At 51.9% G+C, this 22,583-nt stretch overlaps 7 protein-coding genes across 7 annotated transcripts; 3 read left to right on the top strand and 4 right to left on the bottom strand.

The window, feature by feature from the left end:
- Positions 1-240: 240 nt before the first annotated feature.
- PG986_014916 (40S ribosomal protein uS8) lies at positions 241-1,320 on the bottom strand. Its single transcript, XM_066851138.1, has 3 exons — positions 1,280-1,320; positions 793-987; positions 241-509 (listed from the first exon to the last, which is right to left on the bottom strand). Exons 2-3 carry the CDS (start codon positions 923-925, stop codon positions 250-252), a joined length of 393 nt encoding a protein of 130 aa, XP_066693376.1. The 5' UTR covers positions 926-987; positions 1,280-1,320; the 3' UTR covers positions 241-249.
- Positions 1,321-1,705: 385 nt separating this feature from the next.
- On the top strand, positions 1,706-2,424 carry PG986_014915 (40S ribosomal protein eS12; the record flags this gene model as incomplete). The annotated part of the gene is made up of 3 exons (XM_066851137.1): positions 1,706-1,708; positions 1,917-2,232; positions 2,300-2,424. 3 exons carry the CDS (start codon positions 1,706-1,708, stop codon positions 2,422-2,424), a joined length of 444 nt encoding a protein of 147 aa, XP_066693375.1.
- Positions 2,425-3,445: 1,021 nt separating this feature from the next.
- PG986_014914 (uncharacterized protein) lies at positions 3,446-5,470 on the top strand (the record flags this gene model as incomplete). Its single annotated transcript, XM_066851136.1, has 1 exon — positions 3,446-5,470. The coding sequence occupies one exon, from the start codon at positions 3,446-3,448 to the stop codon at positions 5,468-5,470; it is 2,025 nt and encodes a 674-aa protein (XP_066693374.1).
- A 453-nt stretch (positions 5,471-5,923) lies between these two features.
- On the bottom strand, positions 5,924-6,484 carry PG986_014913 (FKBP-like protein; the record flags this gene model as incomplete). The annotated part of the gene is made up of 3 exons (XM_066851135.1): positions 5,924-6,096; positions 6,159-6,270; positions 6,335-6,484. 3 exons carry the CDS (start codon positions 6,482-6,484, stop codon positions 5,924-5,926), a joined length of 435 nt encoding a protein of 144 aa, XP_066693373.1.
- A 565-nt stretch (positions 6,485-7,049) lies between these two features.
- Positions 7,050-8,640, bottom strand: PG986_014912 (YDG/SRA domain-containing protein; the record flags this gene model as incomplete). The annotated part of the gene is made up of 5 exons (XM_066851134.1): positions 7,050-7,335; positions 7,398-7,682; positions 7,747-8,296; positions 8,354-8,432; positions 8,482-8,640. 5 exons carry the CDS (start codon positions 8,638-8,640, stop codon positions 7,050-7,052), a joined length of 1,359 nt encoding a protein of 452 aa, XP_066693372.1.
- Positions 8,641-9,328: 688 nt separating this feature from the next.
- PG986_014911 (uncharacterized protein) lies at positions 9,329-10,033 on the bottom strand (the record flags this gene model as incomplete). The annotated part of the gene is made up of 2 exons (XM_066851133.1): positions 9,329-9,857; positions 10,023-10,033. 2 exons carry the CDS (start codon positions 10,031-10,033, stop codon positions 9,329-9,331), a joined length of 540 nt encoding a protein of 179 aa, XP_066693371.1.
- Positions 10,034-12,910: 2,877 nt separating this feature from the next.
- PG986_014910 (uncharacterized protein) lies at positions 12,911-13,365 on the top strand (the record flags this gene model as incomplete). Its single annotated transcript, XM_066851132.1, has 2 exons — positions 12,911-13,101; positions 13,155-13,365. The coding sequence occupies 2 exons, from the start codon at positions 12,911-12,913 to the stop codon at positions 13,363-13,365; spliced, it is 402 nt and encodes a 133-aa protein (XP_066693370.1).
- Positions 13,366-22,583: the final 9,218 nt, after the last annotated feature.

Below are 22,583 nucleotides of genomic sequence, written 5' to 3'. Positions count from 1 at the left end.
AAGTTACGATACAAACAATGGCAATCAGGATCAATTCACGACAGTAAAGTAAGGTGGACAGATGTCGCATTCTCGTGGTATCGTCAATCTTTTGGTTCTAGAAATCCTCAAGCACATGGCTTGTTTTATCCATACCCCCGCAATCAACGCCAGAAAATGCTGTAGCACAGTGCTTCATCCATTCTTAACCCGCAACTATTTTTTAATTTAGATCCTGGTTCAGTTCCCCATTCGACCGATGTTGTCTGTCTAGTAGAAGAAGCCAATGATCTTGCCAGCAACGTGCTTGCGGCGGGCCTCCTCGTGGTCCATGATTCCAGCAGAGGTGGTGAGGATGACGTAGCCGAACTGACGAGCGGGCAGCAGCTTGACAACCCACTTCTCGAGGTCGGCGAGACGGACGTTGTAGCGGGGAGAGATGACACCAGTCTTGTTGAGACGGCCGTTCAGCTGAACGACGATCTTGCCGGAGCGGTGGTCATCGACCTCCTCGAACTCGCCAATGTAGCCTGAAGAGGTAAACAGTCAGCAAAAAATGTGACGAAAGACTAAAAGTGAGAACTTCATTTTCATAGATCAGAGACACTTGTAAGATTCCTTCGCCCGTAGTGATACAATATTCTATCGGCAACTTAAAAGACTGTGGCCGTGGGAAGATTGAGACCAGTATCCAGTTATCATGCCGAATGGTAGCGAGGGGCGGATGTATCACCACAGGGCAAGGAGGAATCTTCCAAGCAAGTGTCTCTTCCACATGAAAAGTTGTTGGTTCTCGTTTGGGATTCGACATACCGTGACGCTGCATGACAGTCAAGAACTTGACGATGACCTTGGAGCTAGGTCGGATGAGGACCTGGCGCTTGCCGGTCTTCTCGGCGTTGTTGATGGCGTTGAGCGCATCGTTGAGGACGGAGGTCTTGACCATTTTGGCGGTGTTGTGGGTTGTTTGCGGAGATTCTCAAATCGTGGTGAAGGGAAATGAGGTATCTGCCGGAGAGAAAAAGTTTTGGTTAGCCTTCAAAAGCCATTGAGCGTGGAGAGTGCCCTCTACTCAGGATGGAGCTGAGAGAGGGTTCTGCCCGCTCAGTACTGGAGGGAAAAGCGTATCAGGGGCCACCAAGATCTGCGATAGTGGCTGAAGCTCCCCGGAGGATCAAAATCCATTTTTGCGACAGCAGCAACGACATCTCGATCGATTGGCAGCACCTGATTGCTTTTCCCTGGCTTCTTGAAGGGCGTGGCGGGACAAATCACTCCATCCTGGTGCGAACATACATACCTCGTTGAAAGTCTTGAGCGACGGTGGGCTTTGGACTTTGTGAAGAATTGTTGGTGGACGAGGGAAGGCTACTAGAAAAAGCCGAGCTGTGAAAATTATTGACGGGTAGCCTCAAGCGGTGTGTAGTGGATAGTGGGCGTGTGCGTGGCTGTACGAGCCACTTTTCTTTGCCCTAGTGAGATCTGATTGGTCCAGCAGCTCCAAAATCTCCAAGATCTGCCCCACCGAGAAATCACAGGTGTGGTTCAACGGCAGAAAGCAGAAAGCGCCTGCCACAAGCTTGCGTGGGATTGAATTGCCAATTAACAATTGATTCTCGACAAAAGTCTCGATAATTTCCCACTACCAACAACTCTCACCAACAACCACAATCCCATACACCGCACCACACTCTTCGAGGATCGAACTGACATATCGCAAATCAAGATGGTATGCTCCCAATCTTCTTTCGAATTTTCGATTCCGAATAAATACCCCGCGGGCCTGCGTCTGTGATGCGCTGCCGTTTGCGACTGGCATCCCACTTTGCACTTCTGTGTGGAAATTGTGCACACGGGCGCACACAGCGTGGTCAACCCATACAACCAACCATGGATATTGCGCAGTGATAATTCACTAACATGTCTTCCCTTTCTAGTCGGACGTAGAAGAGAACAACGCCCCCGAGGCCCCCGAAGAGGTCGAAGTCTCCGCCGATGCCTCCAAGGGCCAGATGTCCGTTCTGGACGCCCTCAAGGGTGTTCTGAAGCTCGCTCTGATGCACGATGGTCTCGCCCGCGGTCTCCGTGAGGCTTCCAAGGCTCTCGACCGTCGCCAGGCTCACATGTGTGTCCTGAACGAGGCCTGCGAGGAGGAGGCTTACAAGAAGCTCGTCATCGCCCTTTGCTCCGAGCACAAGATCCCTCTGATCAAGGTCCCCGATGGCAAGCAGCTCGGCGAGTGGGCTGGTCTCTGTAAGTTTCTTCACTACACACAATCTTCGCCAAGTGCAATGCGGTTTACTAATGCGCTTTCTTTCAGGTGTCCTGGACCGCGAGGGTAACGCCCGCAAGGTTGTCAACTGCTCTTGCGTTGTCGTCAAGGACTGGGGTGAGGAGTCTCAGGAGCGATCCATCCTCCTCAACTACTTCCAGACTGAGCAGTAAGCGGAGGTCTAAAAACCGGCGTTACATGGTGGGGCGGTATAGATTTTGAGGATGGATATCACGACGTCTTCCCTATGGATTCATGGGATATACCACTCTATTTGCTGGAAATAGGGCACTTGATACTGCAATGGAATGGAAAAAGCAGACTTGAGACAATCATCATGGAGTCCCTACCTTTGACGATGTGAATGAGTGAATGAATGTGCAATATTGGCGGGAGTAATGGTCTCTTGAGACTCCTGAGCTTGGCTCAGGTTATCATAAAAAGGGTGATTGCACACTTGCCCACAATTAACTGCGAGGATGAACATAGGTGGCACATCTATTCGAAGTCGTTGGCGAGCTGCGTCTTGTTAGCCCATGACATAACGTTTTGTGGTTTTACCAACACAAGTAGTATGCTGCCCAGTATGGACTCGTTGTTTACGAATATCCTCCTAATGGCGACAAGGCTGCCCTTGGTATAATAGTATTCATAAGTATTTTCCGCAAGTAATCGACTGGCCTAATCATTTAGTAGGAATAAGTATTATGCCACTAATTGGATAAGTACGATACCAGGGCACTGATTATTCCTTAGTCTATACTTGATAGGACGACACGATATGGTGGGGGCAGCGTTGTCGCCGTCAAGGAGATAGCAACAGGCATGCCATAGCATGACCCAGCCCGTTATTTCCAACAACTTGCATCGTCCCAATCTTATAAGGCTATCATTTCCAAACAAGTTATCGGATTTGCTGCTAAGCGCCGGGTTTAAGCACAAACAAGGCCTCGGGCCAATCACAACACAGCTCATGTCGGTATCACTGCAGGTCGCATGTTTAGTGTTACATGCATGTGGGAGGAGGATCAACCCACACCCAGGCTCGAGAAACTCTGCTGATCGATTTCGAAGTGTCCTGACAATATAATATAGCTCAGACCCGGCAACAGACCATGGGCACTCACACCTTCAACATGAGTTCCAAGTTATGGTACCACAATTCAGATGTGATTATCGGCGTCAATCTGTGCCATGGAAGAGTCAGAAATCGTGCAAACCTCGCCGGGCGAGGGTTGTTCTATGTTGTTTCGTCATGGAAGCAACGAGACGCAAGATAGTGGGGGATTGAATGATAGCGACGATCCAGAAGAAAGTGGCAGCTCGGATGAAAGTGATACCTCGGACGAAGAGTCATCTCCATCTTATTGGAATTCACCAGAACAGCTAGAAAAGCAGCTACGTCTTCTCGATGCCGATTCTCCCGGGAAGGAACCTTTCCTCTGCCGCCAGTGTCGGGCAACGAACTTGTCTGCCGCTTTGGACCATACTTCCAAGGCTGGACAAGGGGCGTCTAGTCCGATCGATGTAGCCGAGCGAGTCGGCCTTGACCCGAACTGTGCTCTCTGCAGCCTCTTCGCGAGGACTTTCCTGTCAGAGGTGGACGAAAGAGAGGCACAGTCTGCGCCTTGGAAATTGTCGGCCTTCAACAAGCGTAGCATGCTTGTAGACTCGCGCATTCGGTACCTATTTCAGCCCAATGTCGAGGTGGCGATCCTGCACTCCGGGGCGACGACTCACGTCCAGCACATCAATGAAGAACGTGTCGAGAGAGAAGGCTATCTGGCCTTCGCAAGGACTCGCGACTTGCGGGTGATGCTGGAAAAGAACGAATCTTCGGAGGCTTACCCCTTGTCGCGATTCATCGGCGCTCAATACGATCCCGGGATGGTTCGTGAGTGGCTTGAGGCTTGTGACATCGATTTGGATGACGCGTTCAGTATACCCGGGATGAGAGTCATCGACTGTCGGTCATGCGCCATCGTGAACTACTCGGCCGAAATGAAATATCTCGCTCTCAGCTATGTATGGGGTCTGGCTGGCAGCGACATGGTTACAGTTGACAACTGCCAATCCGACGAAGCAAGTGCACTTTCCCTGCCGCCAATGGTCCCGAGGGTGGTTTCTAACGCCATGCAGGTGGTTACAGATCTAGGTTATCAGTATCTTTGGGTAGACCAGTTCTGTATCGACCAGTCAGCCGGGCAAGAGCATGTCGGCGATCACATCTCCAAGATGGACCTAATATACTCCAATGCGCTTGTGACTATCATCGCCGCCAGTTCCAAGGGGGCCCTGCCTGGGGTCGGTGGTACTCCCAGGGCAGGGCAGATGATGCTGAGTCTCAAAGGTCGGGTGGACGAGAAATTGGGCACCATCGAAGATGATCTGGTCGTCTTCTCCACGCGGCCTGCGTTCAAATATGCGCTTCCGGCTACGGTCTGGCACAGTCGAGGGTGGTGCTTTCAGGAATCTGTCCTAGCCCCGCGTAGGCTGTATTTCATGGACTACGAATTGATCTTCCAGTCGGAGGAGGTACACGCCAGCGACTCGTATCCGGAACCTATTGTCAATGGTGAACTCATATACGACACGGCATTCCCCGAAAATCCATCTCTGGCATGGTCGCATTGGCATGACCAGTCCGACGCAATGTCACTGTCGGGAACACACAACCTGGACGACGCAATGAAACGGTTTACTGACAAGGTCGAACACTGCGAGGCACTACTCGAGGTCTACACAGATAAAAAGTTAACCATGGATTCGGACTCCATCAATGGGTTTGCTGGCGCCATCAAGGTGTATTGTCGCCACGATCCAACATTCAAGACCATCCAGGGAATCCCCATATTTGACGTGAGAGCAGTACCTACTCCAACGGCAGAATGCATCCGAACGCTCCTGGATTTTCAAAACGACTCCATCTTGAGTGGACTTTGCTGGGCCCACGATCGTTTTTGGATAAAAGGGACGCCTGCACGGAGACGCTGTTTCCCTTCTTGGACTTGGGCTGGCTGGGGGAGCAAGGCTTCTTGGTCAATTGGCGGATGGCATAGAGAAGATATCGGCAAAAGCGCAGCAGACTTTAGATTCCAAGGTCTGGAATGGAAAGATGGCAGCACCACTGACTGCATGAACATATACAAAGCGACACAACGGCGTGGTGACCCGACTCACATTATAGGGGGAGGCGCATGTGCTAAGCACCATGTCTAATGGAAGGGACATGGGAGATGGAAGCAGTGTTGAAGCAAGTGAAGATACTACTGGCAGGTATCGGATTAAGTATTCGCCAAAATTGATGAGCGTTGATGTACAGGAACAGGAGGTCGCTAAGAATTTCGAGACTGGAAAATGGTCTTATCTGTTGATGGCAGTGGAGCCTTGGGGAGAGTCGGACCTCCATTTGCTACTATTAGTGGTGTCATGGGCCGATACTGAAGATGACAGGCAAGGTCGTAGGACATGCTACAGGCTGGGGCTGGATAGTGCAACGGTATCAAAGTCCTGTGACATCGAGGCTCTCCCAAGGACTAGATTTCGGCTTGGCTAGGCCTCATTTCTGAAGAACGTCTGACGACAGAGCCCTCCTCGAATCAGTCCTAACCTCCAATGTGACACTTGTAAGTTGACATTCGAATTCGTATACTGTGCTAGGTGGAGAGGCCACTACAAGGGCTCACGAAGAAGGATGTGGTAACCATCGGCTGTCTTAACCTCGCCAAGCGATGCAGCATATTTAGACACATCGTCAACCTTGCATTCTGGAATGCTGAAGGCAACCTCCATGAAAGACGGGTCGTAGGGTGTCAACCCCTTTGTAACCTTTGGCAGCAAACCCCCTATTTGCTTTCCATTAGTAACTCTGTTCGAGCGGCCTGACAGTAGATTCGAGTGGACTCACCTAGCTTTGCCTTGTCCTCCGAATATTTCCTGGCAACTGCATCGAAGTTGTTCTCCTTTGTTCCGGTTAGGAGCAAGGCGCGAGCCTCCTCTTTTTTCGAGTGCTTGGCGCACTGTATTGAGTAGTCAGTACTGAAGATCTCTTGTAGCGACCCGACACAATGGAATGCAACGTACCAGAATATGGCGAATCTTGGCATGTTGAGCCCCCTTCACAATGGCAGCTTTCTGCTCACCACCACCTCCTTTACCCTTCCCCTTCCCATCCACCGCCTTGGTGTCCTTTTTGGACTTATTATCGTCCGCTTTCTTGTTGCCCTTGGCCATTGCGACGATTTTGGTTTCGAATGCTGACTTGAGGCTCTCTCTGCCTTGCCGCTGTGGCCTTCGACCGCTAGTCTTGGATCACCCCCGCTTTTCGAACAAGTATATGCAGCTAGCCCTAAAGTCAGCGCATGCACATACATCATATCTGCAACACGGAACAGCAGTGTAACGACGGACGAGACTGACACTCTCAGTGGTATTTGCAGGTTCTCGGTGATTACATGTGGTTTTATAAATGTTTGGTCCCGAAAGGCTGCTTCGGTCCAAAAACACGGGTGGCCAAACCCTCACCAAGTTTACTTGACGAAGTTTATACCAACAGGAAGGAGCCCCGCTGACAGCCACAACACATCGGCAGTTGAGCTCGATTGCTGTCTTACGACCATGGCATTTCAACAAGCAACTGGCTGGACTTGATCTGGCTTCATTGAGATCCGATGATTCTCTGGCCTCACAATCTGCTTCCAAATGAACGTGGGTCATTCCAGGACAGGACGCTCTGAACTCAGTACCACCCACCACTTGTTCGCTCACCCTTCCATTCGTATCGGAACATCTTCAGCTTCTAGGAGAACGATGCCCTGAACTCGCAGTCCCGTCTCCAACTCTCTCTATCCAGCCTATCTTCTTCTTTCTGGATGTTCCACTCCATATACTTGGCATTGCCAATCCTCTTCATCTCGTTGCCCTCCAATTTTTCGTACAGCGCCCAGTCATCAAGCTGTGAGGGTTGCGGGGTTTGTTTTAGCTCATCCATTGGCCGTTGCTCCTGCACCCGTTGCAGTCTTAGCTCGAGGCGATAGGTCTCTGACACGATGTCTAGTTTCGTGCCGTACTGCCGGATGGTATATCTGCAGATCATCAGTCAGTCCTCGTTATACTGATATCCTGTTGGATCCCCAATCGAACATACAGGCCCTCATAACGGATGCCCGCTTCGGGGGCATATATACTCCTCAGACGATAGCCCCTGAGAACTCGGATATTCTTCCCGACCTGCGAGATCAGAGGTATGTGCATATCGGACGAACGGCCGTATCGTATGTACTTGGTGACTTCGGCTCCATTCTCATATATGACTTCTTCCCTGCCCGTGAGAAGTGGCAGTGTGGTGATTCCATATCGACCGCTCGTGGGCTCCTCGACCGAACTTGTGACGATACCATCGCGTTGGGCACAAGCTAAGTTGAGCCACCAGCTTTTACCACGGTCAGCAAGATACACCCAAGCTCCTCAAAGGGGTGGAGGCTGCATATACTCACTGTCCGGCTTCGAACTGCAAGCGGCCTTCCAATTCGGAGATTGGATTTGTTTCCTTGGTTTGCCATTTACCTATTTCGTAGGACAGGTCGTTGTTGAAGGAAACCTCTCTTAAGCGACCGACCCTTACTAGGTCTTTCATGCGGTGGTTGTCGATGAGGAGGTATTGTTCGAGGAAACGCTGTCTCCACGCATTTTGCAGCTTGGAGGCGAGGTCTTGCAGCTTGTCAACCTGGGCCACCATGACCCAGTATCCCAAGTGCAGGACCGTTGCATAATTCGTGTCTTTGAGCAACCGGGCGAACTCTATCACATCCTCGAGCAGTTTGTCGAGGTGGGCATATTCGATACAAGCAAAGGTTAAGGCAGGGTCGTTGTACATCTCATCCCTGACGGCGTCCTCCAAGAAGCTCTTGAGGTTGGTGTTTTCTGTTTCGAGGCTTTTCTCATACTTCATTGCATGCCGCGCTCTGTCAGACAGGCTCAACAACGTGTTCTTGTCCCACTTAGGTCTAATACCAACGTCGGAGCTCAGTGATTCATTGGACGATGCTGCAGATCCCAGTGTCAGTATGGTCGAAAAATTATGTACTCGTAGGCGGGACCTACTTCTCGGGGATGGCGATCTTCTGGCAAATGGTAAGCCGGTTCCATCAAAACTGAAGTGTCGGATGTTCGGACTGAGAAGCTACGGCAAGGTCAGATTGTACCTAATATTGGGTACTGAAATCACGCACTTGGTTCATAATAAGATCCTTCTGTCTTCCGAACAGTGACCGTGAGTTGGCATCGTCGGTCGATTGTAAGGGGGCCGGTCTGGGCCTAGGGAGCGGTCGTTCGCGGCGCGATTTGGTGCTGTGACGATTCGTCAGAGCGAATCTTTCTAGTTTGCTCATTTTGACTCGATGCTATCGGTCAGGTACACTGGATGATCGAGAAGGGCGTGTTCTTGTGCGTCGATGCCACGATGACTTAGATTGGGCGCGAGCCAAGGAGGAGGTATCTTGGGTCTGCCGCTAGACTGCCCAAGCAGACATCTTCTCTGCAACAGCCAAGAAGAGGAAGTATGATTCTGAAAAGGATGTATCTATGGACGACGAATATCTAGGATTCTTTGGGAGGAGCATGGCGCAAATGGGTAGCCTTCCGGACAAAGACATTCTGAGCGGCCCAGACCGCTGCCAGAGTTGAAGAGACAAAGAGAAGGAGCCATCCATCCCTTTCTGGCAGCATTCTGCAAGATGTGCCTTCTTCATTGGGCGCCCCTTCCTATTCTTGGTGATGCCACACAACTGATGTCATGACACGTCCTTTTTTCAGGCATTTAGCACAACACATCGTCAATGATCGGCCAAAAAAACCATTTTGTTCAACGCTGCGGCATATCAAAGATAGAACACCTTAACTTGAGCAAGTCTGGTTATTGGACTAAACTTCGTAGGAATTGGATATGAGGGCCAATGTTGTTGTTCAGATTCAAATTTTGGCATTATTCCTTGTGAGATTTGACGATTAGCTACATCCTTAACTTGCTTGGCCACCACCACCACACCATTAGCCAGGAGATCACGAACACCGCTCGCATCAAGAAGTGTTCGCCGTGGGCGTGAAGTTGTACCTCAAGCACCCGGCGTCCACATAGCCGCTCACCCCGCCGTTGCCGGTGCAGTTGTTCCAGTTATCGTACAGCAGCTCCGTACAAACAAGGTCGTGCCCCGGCGTGTCCTTGGACGTCTGGTTTAGGAGCCGCGCCGGGCTCGCTTTGTCGACGGTGGTCTTGCAGCCGCGGACCCAGCTGATGGCGAAGTAGTACGGCACGTTGCTGATGGTCGCGCTGTAGGTGATGGGCGCCTTGCCGTCGTACATCTCGTCCTCCGTCAGCCCCGTGTTCATGCACGCCTGCTGGCTGCCCAGCTGCACATTACTCCCTTGGATGGCGCCGTGGCCAGGGAAGTCGGACTCGTCGTTGCACTGGATCGAGCTCAGGGCCAGCGCGATGATGGACGCGGTCGCGGAGGGCGGCGGCGGGGCCGCGTACCCGCCTGATGATGTTGATGTGGTGGACGATGCGGTAACGATTGGGCTTTGGACGACTGAGGTGTACTTCAGGCAGCTGTAGTTTTCCGCCACGTTGCAGATGAAACCCGATGGACAGCACCCATTGCCGCAGCAGCTTGTGCCTGGAAGGTCTCAATATCGTATCGCCACTGCTGGGAGCAGTACCTTCGTATCGGGGAGAGAGAGGTGTGTATATGAGCATGGGCAACAAGCGACTTACTATTTCCACATAGGTTATAATTGCCGCTGGGCATCATGCAGCATGTATCGCCGTAAAGATACGAACCACATCGATCCTGGCACCAGAACTGTCCCGACGTGCAGTTTCCGGTGCCCGATGCGCCTCCGACCAACAATAGAAGCAGCGGAAGAAGCCACCGGGTTACCAGAAGGACTGGGAGCATACTGGCCATGGCGATTATCACTTTCCCTGCAGCAAGGCACAAACTCCCCGAAGTTCTTGGCTTACTGGGAATGCGAGAACGTTGATCGTGGTTTCTCGGGGGACCGCGAGAGGTGTAAATCAAGAAGGACAGGGCCTACTCGCGCTCATTTTACGGCGGAAGAAGTAGGGGAGGCGCGAAATAAACTTGACGTTACTAGATGTTTGTTTGCTTGCCTCCCGTTTGTCCCGCCATCGATACCTCGTTTGCGCCTCTTGACACATGCTTTGCGAATAACCTCAAGCAAGGACGTATCCTCACCTGCATCTGACACGGTACGCTTTTCGCTTTGGGTGTTCCCAACCAATCCTCTGTACAGGATCTTTGTCAAACTCCATCGAAGTTAGATGCGATGGCATCCCATCTTATGAGGCATCGTATCCAGGCACAGTCAGTTGATCCCGATGGGAAGCTGCAGGGCCACCTAATCGTCCAACGCAAACTCCGTGCGACAGCTACCATAACCCGGGGAAGTGTCTGACGAGAGTCCTTCTAGTTCTTCGCAAAGTTCAGCATGTGAAGCTATTGAGTCAGGATTAGATGGGAACCTTATGGCTGGAAGAGGACTGGATGGAGGATGCGAGCATAAACCGACTCCTGATGGCACGCATATTGCTAGGTATCTCGTCTCGGCTACACATCTCGTTCTGGCAGATGTCAACGGCTGACCCAACGTGTTGCTGGAACAAGAGTTGCGAAGTAGTCTTTTCAATTTGTCTCTTTTCTTCTTATCTCCAACTAGGGTTGGCGGCGTCCTTGTACCACGTCTAAGAATCATCAAACGGCCGTTGATCCTGGTTGCCCAATCCCTCGGGACCTACGTACCAGGCCCTTTGTTCGGCTCATCCGTGAGGCGTTCAATAATCCAGCCAGCCACGTGCGCCATAACGACTTCGTTGACTCTTGACCACTTTTGATCGCTCTATACGCCATGCCCACCACAGTCTGCCAGAATACCCAGCCATCGCATGAGGCGTAGAACCTCTCATTTTGGCTGCTGCGATTCGTTACGTCCTGCGTCGTTTCCTTCTCGTCTCCCTTTCTATAACGGACGCCATGAATGCAGGGCGCTGTCGTTCCTGAAAGAGCTGAACCCCCCATGCACGCGATGACAGGAACGCCCATACGCCACCTGCTGGAAAGCAGTATGTAGATCAGCTGCATGGTCAGATCTGTCCTCGGAACAGGCCACGGAACGGCCAACGGCCGTATGTACACACGCCACGAGGGAGGGGGCACGCTATGCCCGACTACCAGGGACACAATGCCTGGTAGACCGATCGGCACATGCTCGCTTCGGCTTTGGAAACGAACTACTTGAAGTGAAGGGAGGGGCGAGCTCTTCTGTTATAGTCCAAGTAGAAATATCAGTTTCGTTACAGCTGATATTTTTCCAGGCGGACCGCAGTAAGGCTTTGCGGCCCAGGGAGTTTTGCTCTACGCGGTGGACGAGCTGGCTACCATCTTGAGATAAAAAGTCCCACGTGCCATTGTCACATTCGGGGTTGAGTTGCACGCATATCTAATACTACCTAGTACCTACCATACCCCACGTACAGCACCACGATGCTGCTATAAGAAAAAGGAGGCAAGGGAGGAGCAGTGACGGTGCGTACATGCGTATGTATGTCTTGCGAAGCGACTGCAACCCAAAAATTCAAGGCAAGACTACAGTACGGTAAGACGCAAGTAAGAAAAGGGGGAGGAGCCCCCGGGAACAGAACCCGGGACTCCATCGAACAAAACCATCGCCCCAACAAACGTTTCACGGAGGGCTTTTTTGGCGCATGTCAGATCCAGCGGAGGGGGCGGCACGATTGGCCAGGGAGGCGCGCCTCAACGTCCATTTACGGAGCTCCTGGGACAGCAGGTGGTAATACGTCCGGTAGGTTGTGTATACACACGTAAACCATCAGATCCCCACGCTACAGTGGAATCATCGTGGAATCCTGCTGCGTGGTTGTAGGGCTGGTTCCTTCCAATCGGAATATCTAGTATCATGGAATCACATGTCTATCTGCCTTGCCTGTTTGTTCATCGTTCCTTTTGGCCCCTCCCCTCCCCTCCCCAAAGAGGCCACATATGTATGTAAGCTGAGAATAAATCATGCTATATGTACGTATGCGTACATATGTAGCTGCTGCCATTGTGGAGGACGGTGATGCAGGCGGGATTTGGAGGTTTGGAAGGATGATAAGTCCAGCTGCGTCCGTTTGATTCGCATCCAAACCCCGATTAAGCATAATCGCCAACGTCAAGTTTTGAACGTGGGAATAGGTTTCACACGCCGATTGGACCGGAGGAAGAATCACTGTCGATCCTAGTGCACGAAAGGGGACCCCAGCTGTTTGGCCCTGCGCGCCCAGGAGCCCAGGCTGCCAGGGTCGCCGAATGAGGATTATTCTCCTCTGTGCAAGGACTTTTATCGATTTTGTTCTTCTCGTGTCATCATATGCCGGAGATGATGACTAGACAGGACGTGCTCCTTCACAGGGAACAGCAGCAGGCCCTGGCAGGGCCAGAGGCAAGAATTTTGAACGGGGATGGCCAATCTTCATCACATCAGCCTGCCTGCTGCTAGCAAGGGCACATCCGCACGATGTAGAACTCCGAAAATCGATGCGCGTGATCTACCACTTCGCTTTGGCCTCATTAATCTGCCGAGATGTCTGTGTTTGCTTGCTTCGCTTCGCAGGGTAGGAAGGATAGGCAAGCACAAGCACATGCCGCACCGCACACGGCTTCGGCCAGAGCCGAAGTAACCCCAGCAGACCATCGTATCATTTTGGGTGTGGAAAGGGAACGCACTGGGCATTGGACACACAGCTACGGTCGCAATAAGAGTGGTGCGGAGTGGTGCGCTCGGCCAGGTTCGTTCACTCACGGTTTGCGTTGCGACGACGCAGCAGGCATGGTGGCATGGCAGCATGGATTCCTGGCTCCTCCTTACCTAAGTCACCTTGCTCCACCGCAAATGGCAAGGGGGAGGAGGAGAAGGATGCTGTAGAGGGAGACGACGAGTTCTGCGACGTTTGTTTTCCCAATGTTACAGGCAAGGCAGGCCGGCCGGTGAGCTCGTTGGCTGGATCTGGCTGGTCTTGCTGCTGGAACGGAACGTAAAGTAAAAAAACATGGTGTGCCAGGATTCCCATATATTCCCCGAGAGTTTGTGGATCGCGCAGAGGGATCGCGAAAGGAGAAAATTACAAAAGAGCCTGTCCCCAGCCCACTCGGGCCCCATGTGCGGTGTCCGCGAATGTAACGCTGGTAGTGGGAAGACCATCGCGAGGCTCCGCTTTGACAAGGAAAAAGCAAAAAGACACGAGAGGGGAGGGGAGAGTGGAGGGGTTTGGGCAGAAGGTTTGGGGACGACAACGTGGGAAAACGTGAAAATGGATATCCTGGTGGTGTCAACGACTGACGGCAGCGACAGACTGTTTGACTGTACGCCAACACGAAAGGACAAGAAGAAAAAAGAAACCCACCTCAGGCTAGTTTGGGTCGGGAGTCTTGACCGACTCGAATGATCTTCGGACGAGCAGATGTAGCCGACAGGTTTTGTTTTTGTTTCGCGCCGCAAGCCAGCTTCTAGTTAGTCATTGAACAGGCAGTCGGGTCTTCAGGACCAGTCAGAAAGGAAGAGGCGCGCTGTCTGGGTATCGCGTCAAAAAAGACCGACAGACCGACTCGACACAACAACATGCGTGTGGTCCCGGTGGCCTGGGAATGCAATCCCTGAAGCCAGATTCGTCGCGTTGTTGCTTATGCACTCCAGCTCGTCCCAATCCAGACCTTCCTGTTCCGTGGTTCTTGGGCTGGCCCGCAGGGTACTGTTGCTTATTGCAGGAAGGAGGTGAAGTGATGGATGGATTCATGCCCATCCTCTTGCTCCATTTTTGGAAGGTGATTCGTTCCCAGTCGCCGAATCCGTGGGTAAGTTGTCATCGTCAGTATCCGAACGTGGCTCAGAAAAGAAACCTCTGGTGTAAGTACCCTCACTTTTTTCTTTTTGGCTGCTTCAATGCCCACTCGACGACGTGTGCTGTGCTTTTCCGACAACCCCCCACTACGCACCCACCCCTCCATACACATCACAAAAGTCACAGCGGAAAGATATCAAAAGCAAACATAAGGCGGTCGGGCTAGCCCGCGAAATGATTTATCACACTTCCATACCTACGGTGGATGCGGTGCGCACGCGTGCCTGCATGGGGCACAGAGAAAGAAAGAGAAAGAGAAAAAAAATGATAGACCGACATGACGTCGGAACTTACAGCGCACGTAGCGGCGGAAACGACTCCAACAAGCTCTGGAGATCTTTCGGGTAGAAGTTCCTGATGAGCCAAGTGTTTTGTAGATCGCAAAGAAGAAAAAAGGTTAGATGGTCTCCATCCATACCTAGAAAACCGACGACTGGGTTAGGGGTAGTTCGTAAGAGGGCCTTGTTTGGTCATCTGAAACGATAGCTCGTGGCAGCAAGACGAATATAGAGAACATGTCGAAATAAATTATTAGGTAGCCTCTCCTGACCGCCCCTCATCCTTACCTGGATCCAACGCCGTCTCTCTCTGCCGGCTGCCGCGATCGAAATAGCTGAAACAAGCCACATACGGAGCGCCAGGCCCCGGGCTCTCGCAGGTCCGCGCATGGAGCTGAACATAGCTCGGTGACGGTTGATCGCTGCTGCATGGAACGAAATGAGTCAGCCGGGAAAAGAATACAGCTTCATCTGAAGCCTCATACGATCCCGCTATGGGTGTCTTAATATGGCCAGCTCAGCTGAAAAGCAAAAAACAAGGCAATGCACATCTCGAGATGGTTTCATTCCATGCTTGAGTCCACGACTAAATCGTCTTGAGATCGAATGGGCCCTCGCTGGCGGCAGATAGATACCAGAGTGTCGGGCTTATTAGTGGCTTTCCGGGGCGTATGATAGGACGACACTCGTCAGTCGCGTATGCCACCTAACTCAGTACTCCCAACATGAAACCCCATGACACGATCATGAGCACACAAATAGCACAGCTGACTTCAAGGCCGGTTTGCAGGGCATACCTATTTCAGGTGAACCGAAGAAAATTGCGATACATTTTTCGCCAGGAGTAGCTAAGCGACGTTGGCTCTCGTCTCTTTCATATCGGCCCTTTATTGCGCGACCAGGAGGATCGTCGTCGGCAGCGGCGTCAAATATGTAAGGAACTCCTGGTCTGCGTCGAGACTCGTCTCCGGGAAATCAGGGTCCTTGCGCCTAGAAAGGACGGTGTGTAACCGGCGCGGATGTTAGCTCGGAAGCCGACATTCCAGAAGATTGGGGTTCTACTACTACACCTATTGTAGTCTGCCGCCAGCTGTTCTAGGCATGGCGTCCTTCTCGAGCAGCCTGAGCGACTTTAGTTCGGAAAAAAGACCGTAGCGTGAATAGTGCAAGTCGCAGTGCATGTTTCCGAGTATGTATCTCCACGAGAGACGGACGGAGTTCCCATTACTACCAGGGGGAAGCCATGTGATGGCGATGGTGAGCTTAACTCTAGCGCGTTGATATCGCGGGGTTGCAGCGTCCGTCCGGTCGAGGCTGAACGAAAGAGCTGCAGTCGGTTTTGCTTGTGACCTGTGCCAGTGTTACAATGCACAGTGGCTTTGATTCAACGTAAAGAAGGCTTGAGTGACATTCCGGGTGGCGTTGAGTCAACACCCGGATGCTAGGCGAGCAACAGGTAGCGGCATTTACGAGAAATACGGACAGAAGCGCCGAAAAGGCCAAAGGAGAATCAATAGGCACGGTGTCGCGGAGCCATGTATAAGAGTCTCTTGTATGGTTATGATGGGACGCTACAAGCAGCCGGGTTGCATTTGACGTCCGGCGAGGTTGCATCGCGAATTGGCGCGATGTAATGTCGGCCGGGTACTTTGGTCTTTCGCCTGCCTCTAGGCCATGCAGTTCACTGAATCAAGAGCCAAGCGTGTGCGAGCGTGCCCATTCGGGTTGGGGATGCCGGAAGTAAGATCTGACCATGCCGTAGCACTGCAACACTACTTGGGTTAACCTCTCGAGTGCCGGGCGAGTGCCCTGATATCCCCCGTAGCCATGGGCCGGGCTGTATCGGGTGGTGGTTGAAAAACGCCCCGACCGTCCAGGGCCAGGGATTTCGGGGCGTGGCCTTGCTCTCGGCAGTTCTTCGCAAGTGAGTAGGGGCCTGGCTCGACGGGCGATTTTCGCGTGGTCAAGGTCTGGAGAAAAAGTGAAGCGATGAGGCGATCGGGCTCGCGGAGCCTTTTTGGTGGAGCGGGCGCCTTGGTCTTTTTCCTCGCGAGCGGTTTCAGGCTGCTGATCAGTCAATAATAAGGTCGGATCGTACCTACCTCACAGCTCAACGTCTTTTCGCAACGTCGCGCCGCCTGATGGAGGAGCAGCCACAAGAAAAAGGCGGGGTGCGGGAACATAAAGTAGGTACGACTGAACGACGACGACGAGATGCCTCGATCAGTGCTAGTTCGGGACTTTCATCGCGACGACCAGCGTTACACCGCAAGTCGAACAGCAATTCGCAGAGTCGCAGTCACACATGTCAAAGTCGGCAGACACACTGACGTTGCAATCTACATCACACACATGAGTGTATCTGCCCGTTGACGTATTTTTGTTTCACGCAGTGACCAAATGTTCTGGCGATCCCCAAATCCATGGTTCTGAAACATGCGGCTCAACTAACTGTAGCTCCGGAACCAGATTGGGGCCGCAAACGACAAATCACAAACAGCCGGGTCAGACTTTGTAGGTCGGCGGTCTGCAGCCGAATTCGGTCCATGAGCGATTTTGCCATGTCATAAACGTCCATATCCATATGAGGCCCGCTTTGATGCCAATCAGTCCAGGTCGACGCCCTGGCAGACGAGTTCATAGATGACAAATATGTGTGGTGCGTGTATCCTGACGACCTTGCCTTTGGAGACAGATATGAGTGTATACATCTAACTTATCAGGTCATGCTGCAATGATACGTATATCCTAGTAGACCGACATGCACTGCTGCTGTTCTCTGCCTCGCATCACAAACCGGTGAGCCTTACCAAGATGTCGAAATGGGTCTCCCCGGCTTGGAGTGATGTTTGCAAATTTCCATCCATACGTACTGTATGTAAGTTTGCGTGCTAGGGAAGGGGCTATCCGCACTGCCAGTTGCGTATAAAGAAATTGCATCCTTGGCTCACTCTCGTGTAACACAGTTATGTAGTGAATATGTTATACCTTGCAAATAGCCAGACGAGGGGAGAGGCCAGAACGGCCATGAAGCTAATGGTATGCTGCACCTGTGTGTCCTACCTGGTATCGGCTCGAACTCCTACCGATTCGCCGGCAAAACGTGTTCGCTAGTATATCTGCAGATATTTTTACGTGATTGGCACCCCAGAACGCGCAATAGCGTTGGGGAAACGGAGCCATATTTCCTAGAGGGAGCGGCCTGCATAGATACGAGGCGGCGGTAGAACCTGTTTATCGACAGACGACCCGAGCTGTCGGTATAATCGTTCTCTTGGGGAAGTAGTACACGCACGCCTCCTGCGCACGCATATGCAGCAGGCAGGGGGCAAGCTGAGGAAGATCTCAAGGATGCCGGGGGCCCGGCGAGAACGATGACTGGAAGAGAGGGGGTGTAGGTCCCATGTTGGGAACCCGGACCGGTTTTCGTGAGTCTGACTGCAGCATATTGCCTGCACGATGGCCGGCTTTTCTTTCCCTATGTGCCTCTCTTACATCTCGCAATGACCAAGGAGTGCTCGGCCTCAGCGACTGACTACCTCCAGATACGCTATAAGCTTTTTCTCGCAGTTGCAATGTGCCATATAATTTGATAGCTCTCCCGATACCCCCTCTTCCTAAGGACCAGAGGACCATGCGCCCCCGCAATTTCCGTCATTACGTCGTGATAATACTGGCGTCATACCTGTCGCGTTGCTGTCGTCGTCGTTGTGCATCACGCCCGTTCTGCATAGTAGTTCACATGGCTCGAAATGACCGCACAGGCTGATTGGGAGTTGCTGTTGATTTCGGCTGGGCATTCTTCTGGCACATCCCGTTTGTGTGTGGACGAATGCCCAATTTGTGCAGATCATTCCTCAATAGTGAAGATTAGTGCGTGCCAGGTCGGGATTGTCGAATCACGATCGCACTTGGGGCCAGGATAGGAATGTACAGACTCCAAGGGTACCATGCCCAAAAAGCAGTTAACCTTAGGAGGATAGCTCATCCTTGTCGCGAGGCAGGGCAGGCAGGGATGCCTCAAGAACTCTCCCCCAAGCTGCCAAGCGTCCAGGAACCTTACGGACCCCCTGTTCACCTGTTCATCCGCGGTCCAATTGACTGCCCTCCAGCTCGCTCGCCCAGGCACTTTTGAAAAAGCTGGCCCTCCTTTTTTATTCACTAGGGTTAGGCGGTTCCAAACGAGAGTCGGAATGGGCTCGTATAGTGCCGACCCTTCCCGGCAATCTTAAAAAAGTTCAGGGTGGTTATGCCCAATGACCAAACTCCCGAATTGCTGTTTCTTTGCCGTATTCACATACCAGTACGGCCTTAAAAGGACTTGTAATTTACCTGTTGATTAAGATTGCAGTTTATCTCCCGACCAAGTGGGTGGATGAGATCACCCCATCTCCATCCACCCATCTTGCCATCCTATCATGCCCCCGATTCGAACGGTTCGAACATTCGGCCACTTGTCTCGTTTGTCTGTGCGCTAACGCCCAAAACAGCCAGACAGCCAGCCTGCTTGACCAGGAGGCCGGTTTGTCCATCAGCAGAATAGTCCGACGCGCCGTTTCTAGTGGCTTGAGATTCCCGAGAGGAGGGGGAAGGGTGCAGTACAATGTAAGACAATAGCCACAAACAGTAACAATTAGGAATATCACTTCAAGTAGCAGACGATCTTGGGAGGAAAAGGCTCCCAACCCCCCACACGTCAAAGCCCGAGGGCCCTCGAGCGCAGATTGTGCGTGTGCGTTCGAACTCTACAGGTCTGATATGACTCTTCAACAAGATTGAGCAGCTTATGCTTGATATCACAATCTACGACATGACTTGCTCGCAATCCGCTGTCAAACCGGCTGCACCCAAGTCGGGGGCCACAACTCCTGGCATCCGGTGGCCCAAGTGGTTCTGGACGGGTGGGACTCTTCTGACCCTGACCCGTTCTGGTGAACATCGCAGTCGCAGCAGTCTCTTTTTGGCAGTGGCTGTCTATTTGCAGTAGTCTGGCCCGACTTATGGATGCTAGTCGAGTCTTGTCTCTGGGCACTCCGTACTAGGCACGGGAGACACAGCCCAGATCGAAACGAAACCTCCAGATACCACCACTAATCGACAGCATGGGCTGGCTTCTTCTCCTCGGCTTACTATGTGTTCTCTAACATGCTAACATTGGTCTCACGGCGAGCCCTTCTTTTAATGGCGTGCTCCTAGACGTCTCGCCACGTGCCGTATATCCAGCTGTGATCTGTGTCAACCAAGTCAAGTCACCCATGACAGCTAACGGTACTTGATAGTCGAGTGCAATTAGAGACGGAACTTGCCAAATAAAGCCCTGCAGGTTATTGTCCCCTTACTGTGTAGAGTACGACCGACCAAACACACTGCTTTGCTGCGGGTAAATACAACATGAAGACAAACAGGTCCTTCCTTCTTGGAGGAGATTGTTAGTACGATCCTCCGAAGAGGATTAATCGCCAGTTGCAGCTACGGTTGCAGTTGCAGTCTGATAGATGAAACATTTCGGGCTGGGTGCAGGTATGGAGTTACCTGATTGGTCGAAATCGTGGCTTGGTATGCACTCTTTGTCAGATTTACAACCATTTTTTCAACCACTCAGATATCAGCTTGGGTAGCATCCTGACAGCCGACTAAAACTCCAGCTTGCGGCGGCACTTCGCTCTCAAGAACCTTCCTTCGAAGGTGCTCGACTCGTTGCTGAACTCTATTTCCCAAAACGAGTCCCTCCAGCCACGAGCCTAGTCTAGCGGTGAAGTCGAGTGAAGTAAAGATGGGCAAGAAAACAAAAACGTCCTCGTCTACTCCAGACACTAATAAGGCTATCTGCATGTGCAGCAACAGCACTTACACTTCATCGCCTGGGGCCACCTACGTAGTAAGTAAGTCTACCCACGTACGACAATGCTTTTTGCCTGAGCAAACCGATAGATGCCAAAAAACCCTGGCCAGCCAGCCAGGGCTACGTGCATATAACACAAGACCTACCAACCTCACGAGCATCAATGGATATTTCCACCGTTGATCATGGCCCATGCGCCCAGCCGACAATCCCAACCAGCAAGTTTTGGAGATGCTAATAATATGTTTTTATCTGATGTCGACAGGGCCGACGGGCCTTTTGACAAAACTCCGAACTAACCAGATCCAGCAACATATGCAAATGTCATATACTGTATATCTTGATATGCCAGCGCCCATATAACACACACTTTGGGCAAAAGCTGCAGAGGCAATAAAGCCGGTCCCGTCTCTATTTTGTGATAGTTATGTAATTATATTTATGAGTTGTCGATGGAAGTTTGGTTGTTCTGGTGCTGAGGATGGCTGGTCGAACTGGACAGGGCCTCTCATCCTCTCGCCGTGACCGACCTGTGCCACGATAGAACCCGCGTTTACAGTGTGAAGTGAACCCACGTGGAGTATATGTAAGGAGGTGGGAGGTGGGAAGGACCCTCGTGATCCGCAGTCCGACCACCTTGTGCTGATGCGATAACCCATCAGTGCAATCAATGCCTTACTTATATCTTGTCCATCTCTTGATCTGAGCACGATCTACACACATGCGATTCTCGCTTCCGAAATATAATAATAGCATGAGGATGGCGTAGAGCATGAAAGCCTTCCCTATCATATGTGTTGACCCCTGGGGGCGGGACTTTTAACATTGGTACGCTTCAACCCTCGGGGCCGTGAGGTGGCATTCGATAGAGAAGAGACCAAAAAAAAAGCATCGACACGGGCAGCCAGTGCCAGTACGGTCACGGTATGTACCCAGCAGCATGCTACCGTCCGCAGCGCAGTACATTGTGGTGGACAAAGGGGCCAAGAAACAAAACGTGTGGATGCCGGCTGCATGAGCATGGGTATAGCGTATTTTACTGGTAGTGCTCTGGAAATGCCGCTAGACCTATGCATAGTAGCGCCCTCCTGCCCTCGGCGCCCCTGCTGGGGGTGCTCGGGGGCTTGCTGGGAATGCTGGTATTGCTGGGTACATGGTAATTTAGTGCTGTTGCAGGGCCCCACGCGCCGCTTTCGAGAGGCACGATTTTCGGGGTCGTTCCTTTGGCTAACTTATACAAGATACACGCTTCAATGTTCTTAGCGCAGTGCCTCCCCCGTCCGTCACCCTTCATCGTCTGGCAGTTCGCGATGCCGAACATCTGCACCGTCTCCTCCCCATACAATCTCTTGAGACCTTGACTGTTTGGGCTCTTCTCCTCCTTCCTTTTGGCTCTATCCATTCGGGTTGAATTAAAGAGGGCACGTAAGATTCGCGCGCTACCTTACGTTATATCACTTCTAACCTCCGTTCGCTCTCTCTCTCTACCTGTTTCCTACTCCAGGATCTAGTCCATTCCTCTCTCTTGCCCCTTGGCCATTTGCCTTTTGTACCTGCATAAGTTCATTTGTTTTGTTTTGCACCTCGAGATATCCAGTCGTCGTTTGTTTTCTGTTTTGTGTTCAAGGACGGGCAACCCACACCATACATACATACATACATATATACATACATTGCCTCGCGCGAAGTATTTCCTGTTTTCCGACTGTCAATCAAAGACCTCGACACGCCACACATACCGAACCCGGGCAACGAAGGGCCACTACACACTCGAGAGCTAAGGTTCCCCCGACAACTCAACACAATCCATCTGGATCGGAACCGAGCTGGATGCCAAATACGAAAACGTTTAAGGCATCAACGCAGGCATCGACACGAACATTAAGTTGCAGCGCATTTGCAGTGGCCAAGGGAGGGAAGTTCTGGCCCTCCTGTTATTCGACCAATCTCCTGCCGCCGGGCCCTCCCGTTTGAACGGTAACGACCAATTGCAAGCTGGTGGAAGTCGTACCGAGCTGCAGCTAGAGCTTCGACGGAACATCGATAACTCGGCACCTCGAAAAACGGGTTAGAGCAACCAAAGCCGCATTGCGGCCTCACTTTTCACTTTCAAGTACGTATGCATTTTGACCGACGGGGCCATGGACTTGGCCTCACCTGCCCAGACCTGCCACTCCGGTTTTGCACCCCGAGGGCGTTAGACGTCATTCACCTCACTCTGCGATTGCCCGGAACAAG

The sequence above is a fragment of the Apiospora aurea genome, assembly GCF_038362705.1.
Source record: "Apiospora aurea strain CBS 24483 chromosome Unknown utg000010l_segment0_segment0, whole genome shotgun sequence".
NCBI lineage: Eukaryota > Fungi > Ascomycota > Sordariomycetes > Amphisphaeriales > Apiosporaceae > Apiospora > Apiospora aurea.
The sequence above is the reverse complement of the archived record's forward strand: the minus strand, read 5'-3'. Positions and strand labels throughout refer to the sequence as shown.